Raw genomic sequence first — 6,091 nt, 5'->3', positions numbered from 1 at the left:
AGCCGCCGCCGGCGCACGTCCGCCATCTTGTCGCCCACACAGCCCGTGTGGCCCAACACACACACACACACACACACATTTTGCACGGTCGCAGTCGCCTTCCAAACCGACAACGGCAGCAATAATGACCATTGTTAAAGGGAGGCGTGTCGACACACCGCCCTCCACTCCCGCGCGCAACGGCCGTCGACACGAACGAAACAGCTGATCCGGCCGCCTATGCCCACACGCCTTGCCTCGGAAACCCCAACGCCGCCGCAAACAAACACACAGAGCCAAACCACGCAAGCAAATAATCACCGCCTCTCGCACAACAACACACAGCCCGCCATCTCCGTCGCGATCGATACAAAGACACACAAACGAAGCAGCTCCACACACAGCCAGCCACATGACACGTTTCCTTTCCTTCTCCCCTCCCAGTCACATCACGTCGCTCAAACGGAAAGAAAGAAAGAAACAAACAAACAACACAGCGCACACACGCAGCAACAACACAGACTCTTTCGCACTTTTCAACTTCCGAACAGTGTGGTGGCCCTGAAAAGGGCCGTTTTCTAGTCTCTCCCACCCACAAGCACGGCCGCGGGAAGGCCAGCGCCCGCTGCGACGCAGCCTAACCGCCGAAACCGTACAGGGTGCGCCCCTGCCTCTTCAGGGCGTACACCACGTCCATGGCCGTCACAGTCTTGCGCTTGGCGTGCTCAGTGTACGTCACCGCGTCGCGGATCACGTTCTCCAGGAACACCTTCAGCACCCCGCGGGTCTCCTCGTAGATCAGACCAGAGATGCGCTTCACGCCGCCCCTGCGAGCCAGGCGGCGGATGGCGGGCTTCGTGATGCCCTGGATGTTGTCGCGCAACACCTTGCGGTGCCGCTTGGCGCCACCCTTGCCGAGCCCCTTTCCTCCCTTGCCGCGGCCTGTCATCCTTCCTTCCTCGGGCAAAGCAAAACGTGCACAAACAGCGGCTGCAGCGGCTGGCGAGTCGGCTACGGTCTGCGCCCAGCGCGCCCGCCGCCCCCCTATATAGACTCTGGCCCGCCCTCCCCCCACCACGCGCAACCGAGGGCATATAAGCGCAGCACGGAGGCGCGCGGGCCACACCGCCAAGTACTTAGGCGTTACTTTAGACCGGCGTCTCACATGGCAGCAACATATAGAAGCAACCAGAGGAAAGGCACTGGGTAGATTGAGGCTGCTCTACCCAGTGCTCAACCCCACGACAACGCTGCCAGAAGACGTCGGTCTTACGCTGTACAAGGCCGCCATTCGACCGCTGCTGGAGTACGCCGCAGTCGTGTGGGGCAACACGGCTGAAACCAACCTCAAACGCCTTCAAACAATACAAAACAGGGCGTTGCGTCTTGCACTGCATCTACCCAAGGACTTCCCAACAGAGGAGCTCCACCACGTCGCTGGAATCAAGCCGCTGCGGCAACGATTCAGAGATACAGCGACGACCTTCTATGAAAAGGCCGAGAGGTCAGCCAACCGACTGGTTAGAGGACTCGGCCACCGGCCACACTGGCGAGCGTCCCTTCGCTGGCCAGACTTGCTGCGGCAGTAATCACGCAGCATACCCTAACACAAAGTCCGCAGTGCAGGACAGCATAGAAAAACATAAGCCTACCCCATAAAGAAGACACTGCTTATTGTAGGAAAAATAGCGATAGGCTATTATAACCTACAACTACATCACGTGGAACAAACACGCATGTTCCACACATTTGCACACACGGCGGGCCCGTTGTCAAGGCAGCACCGGACGCCGCGCCACACCTAACCTCCACGCACGCCGCTCCGCTACCGCTACCGCCATGGCCCGCACAAAGCAAACGGCCCGCAAGTCCACCGGCGGAAAGGCGCCGCGCAAACAGCTCGCCACCAAGGCGGCGAGGAAGAGCGCGCCCGCCACCGGAGGCGTCAAGAAGCCCCACCGCTACAGGCCGGGCACCGTCGCCCTGCGAGAAATCAGGCGCTACCAGAAGAGCACAGAGCTGCTCATCCGCAAGCTGCCATTCCAGCGCCTAGTGCGCGAGATCGCCCAGGACTTCAAGACCGACCTGCGCTTCCAGAGCTCCGCAGTCATGGCCCTGCAGGAGGCCAGCGAGGCCTACCTCGTCGGCCTCTTCGAAGACACCAACCTGTGCGCAATCCACGCCAAGCGCGTCACCATCATGCCCAAGGACATCCAGCTCGCGCGCCGCATCCGCGGCGAGCGCGCCTAAACCGCGCCGCGGCACCGCACCGCACAAACAAAAACGGCCCTTTTCAGGGCCACTAACATCTCTCCGTCGCGAGCAAACTTTGTCGGTCGCCTGCCTCTCGCCCCGCAACCCAAAAACAAAAACCACCACTTCCCGTCCGTCCGCCACACCCGCTCACTCTGCCTGCCTGCTAGCAGCGCGCAACAATCACACATCATCCCTCCCCGGCGCTCAAAGCGCACAATACCCAACGGCCGACGTCACACCGCACGGGTGGCTGGCCGGCCGCCGCTTTCGTTTCGAAAACAAAAAAAACCCGCACTCCACTCCGACGCGCTCGCTCGCTCTACACGCCACCGAAATCCCCGCCGACTCCTTCCGCATCTCAACGTGCCCCCCGTTGCAAAACATAACACACACACACACAAAGGAACAAAACAAAGACCAGACACGACTCGACAAGACAGACATCCGAGAAGAACGAACGCAGGCAAGCCAACCAACGTATTCAAACTAAACAACGTGACAGAAAACCAACCGTCGGCCGCCGCCACAAACACGGCGACAATCAACCACGACAACAACAACAACAACAACAACAACAACAACACCGCTTACCGCTACCGCCGCCCACACCCGCCACCGACCCCCGCAATCCAACCACCACGGCACGCAAACAGCATCCCCACGGGCATACAGACAGACACCCACACCAAACGCAACACGACAATCAAAACCTTCCCCGACGTGCTTTGATGGCCCTGAGAAGGGCCGTTTTTTTTGGGCCGCGCGTCTCTTGCGCGCCACTAGACGACGACGGGGGGTGGGGACGACGGAGTCAAGCGCCAAACCCTTCCTTTCCCCCATCTCTTTCTCCTCTACTCTACTTCTTCTTCTTGGGCGAAGCCTTCGCCTTAGACGGCGTCGTCGCCTTCTTCGGGCGCGGCGCCTTCGGCTTCTTCGTCGGAACCTTGGCGGCCTTCTTCGCCTTCGACGGCGACTTGGCCTTGGCCGGCTTGGCCGCAGCCGCCTTCTTCGCACCCGCGGGAGCGGCCGACGCCGCAGACGCCTTCTTGGCGGCGCCCGCCTTCCGACCGGTCGCCGCCTTCACGCCACCAGCCTTCTTTGCGCCGGCCGCACGGGCGCCCTTCTTCTCCTTGCTGGCCGGAGCGGCGCGCTTCTTCTTGGCACCGCCAGCACGAGCCTTGCCGCCCTCGGCCGCCCCCCCGCCGCCGGCGCCGGCAAGCTTGAACGAGCCGGACGCGCCCTTCCCCTTCGTCTGCACCAGCTCGCCCGCCACGACGGCCGACTTGAGGTACTTCTTGATAAACGGCGCCAGCTTCTCCGCGTCCAGCTTGTAGTGCGCGGCTATGTACTTCTTGATCGCCTGCAGCGACGACCCGCCGCGCTCCTTCAGACTCTTGATGGCGGCCGTCACCATCTCAGAGGTGCGCGGGTGCGCAGGCTTGGCGCGCGGCTTCTTCGCAGACGACGCAGACTTGGCCTTCTTCGTAGTGCCGGTGGCGGCGGGTGCCGCAGCAGTCTCGTTCGTAGCCGCCTGATCTGCCATTTCGACGACGCGCGTAACACACAGCGAGAGCGAGCGGGACGGCAGGCACGCAAGCACAGCACAGCAGCAGAGCAGAGAATCACAAGGCCCAGCCAGTGTCGCGGGCGGGCGCGGACGGCCGAGAGAGCGGCCGCCACTCTGCGCGCCGCCGCGCCGCGCCTCCCGCGCTTGCTACCACTCGAAATCGTGATGTCGGAAGGGGAGGATGTGCGATTGCGTGCTCGTGAGTCTGGTGCTCATGCACCAGGAACACCTGTGCCGGCCGGCCGCGGTTTGACGGGGCTTGCTCCGTCGACCGCCCCGCCATCAGCCGGCACGTCTACGATGACCCGACCCGGCGCGAGGGGAAGTATTAGTACCCTCGCGTCGGAGATGAATATGGACCATGATATGGATTTTACTCCGGACCTACCTGAGGACGACGAACCTGCCGAGACTCCTACAGCCTCGAGAGAAGCGAAAAACCACCGACGAGGGGACCGTAGCCATTCTACAGACGGCCGCGAAGACCACGGCAGCACAGCCGCAGCGGACTTCCAGATTCCGCCACGGAAGAAGCAGGCGCGGCATCAACAGCTCATAGTGGCCAGAGAACTTGATGTAACTAACCGGTATGAGCCCCTAAGAGGGACGGGAGTGTCACTAGACGCCGCAAATGATGATTTAGTGGAGAAACAGCGACAGAGAGATGAACAACAGCGGCGGCAAAACACGCCTGCAGATCCCGAAAATGACCATGACATGGAAGCAGATGCTCCACCAGTACCACCTGCAGGACCCAAGAGGATTCCGCCGATAACCTTGCGGTACAAGGAGTCTTACAAACAGCTGCACACGTGGCTCAAGACGAACTGTAAGGCGACATTTACAGTGCGACAGACGGGCGGAGAGACATTGAAGCTGCTATTAAACACAACTGAAGACTATGTCAACGTCGTGGGAAAGCTTGGGGAAGAAGGGATTCCCATGTACACGACGCCAGCGGTCCGGCCACCTACGATAAAGACGCTGATAAAAGGAATACCGATGACTGTGACACACGCAGAACTTAAAGAAGAGTTAGAAGAGTTGGGATATGTTGCTACAGTGATCGAGAATCACAAGATGCCGGGAACTAATCAACTCACTGGGCACCGTGTTGTGATACTACCGGATACGACCGAACATCGCGGCATCTTTCAACTCACTCGTATCTACGATCTTTCAGTGAAAGTTGAACGACTGAGAAGACCACGCGGACATATACAATGTTACAGATGCCAAGGATTCAATCATGTTGCCCGCTATTGCACCATGCCACCAGTGTGCGTAAAATGCGGCGCGGGACATGACAGCCGTGAATGTACGCGGTCACGAGAAGAGGCGCCGACGTGTGGGCTCTGTGGCGGGGCTCATCCCGCTAATTATCGAACGTGCCCCAAGCACAAGGAGGCAAGTCGACGATTTAGAGGACTACCACCGCTGAAGCCATCTACGCGCCGGCAGCGACCGCCGCCGCCACCGCCGACCGTGGACCAGAGCAGCTGGCCCACGCCGATGCAGCACCGCGCCAACAGGCTGCGCACAGAGCTCACGGCAGCGGAAGTTCTAAAACAGGGCCTCCAGCCGCGCGCGTCAACTTCAATCCCGGCGTCACAGCGCCAAACTGTGCCGCCAAATTATGGACCACAGCCGGCAAACGCACGCAGACAGCCGTCACCACCACCGAGGACGGAACAGCCTGATCTGCAGGTACTACTTGCGCAAATTGCATCTACCCTTGCAGAGGTGAGTAGAGCGCTTGTGCAGCTGCCACAAACCATCGCCGTCACCATTGAGGCGACGCTCAGCAGAACGCAAATAGTAACTAAAGACGTGACCATGCAGCATGCCTAGGCTGCCACGACTCGATAATCTACGTATAATGACGTACAATGCGGACAATCTGACTAATGACGTGCTTGAGCTGCGACAGTTTATTACGGACTACAACATAGACATTTGTCTAGTGAATGAGACTTTTCTGAAGCCAGGGATTCGATCTAACATTCCAAATTATAAGTGTTATAGGACGGACAGATTGACGCACGGCGGCGGCACCGCTATTTTCATTCGCCGTTCAATTAGTCATCATGAAGCGCCTCCACCAATCACGCGCCACATCGAAACGACAGCTATCATTGTAGACACTCAAAATGGACCAATCACATTCATCTCCGTCTATCGCAGTCCACGTCACATTCTTGACATTGATGACGCAAGAGAATTGTTACGGACGCCTGGCCGACTTTTTATCGCCGGCGATCTGAATTCAAAACATGCCGCCTGGAATTC

General features: G+C 59.3%; 1 protein-coding gene across 1 annotated transcript; it reads left to right on the top strand.

The window, feature by feature from the left end:
- Window positions 1-3,967: 3,967 nt before the first annotated feature.
- LOC124582048 lies at window positions 3,968-5,653 on the top strand. Its single transcript, XM_047131304.1, has one exon. The coding sequence runs from the start codon at window positions 3,968-3,970 to the stop codon at window positions 5,651-5,653; it is 1,686 nt and encodes a 561-aa protein (XP_046987260.1).
- The last annotated feature ends 438 nt before the right edge of the window (window positions 5,654-6,091 follow it).

This window comes from Schistocerca americana, unplaced genomic scaffold (genome assembly GCF_021461395.2).
Source record: "Schistocerca americana isolate TAMUIC-IGC-003095 unplaced genomic scaffold, iqSchAmer2.1 HiC_scaffold_393, whole genome shotgun sequence".
Lineage (NCBI taxonomy): Eukaryota > Metazoa > Arthropoda > Insecta > Orthoptera > Acrididae > Schistocerca > Schistocerca americana.
The sequence above is the reverse complement of the archived record's forward strand: the minus strand, read 5'-3'. Positions and strand labels throughout refer to the sequence as shown.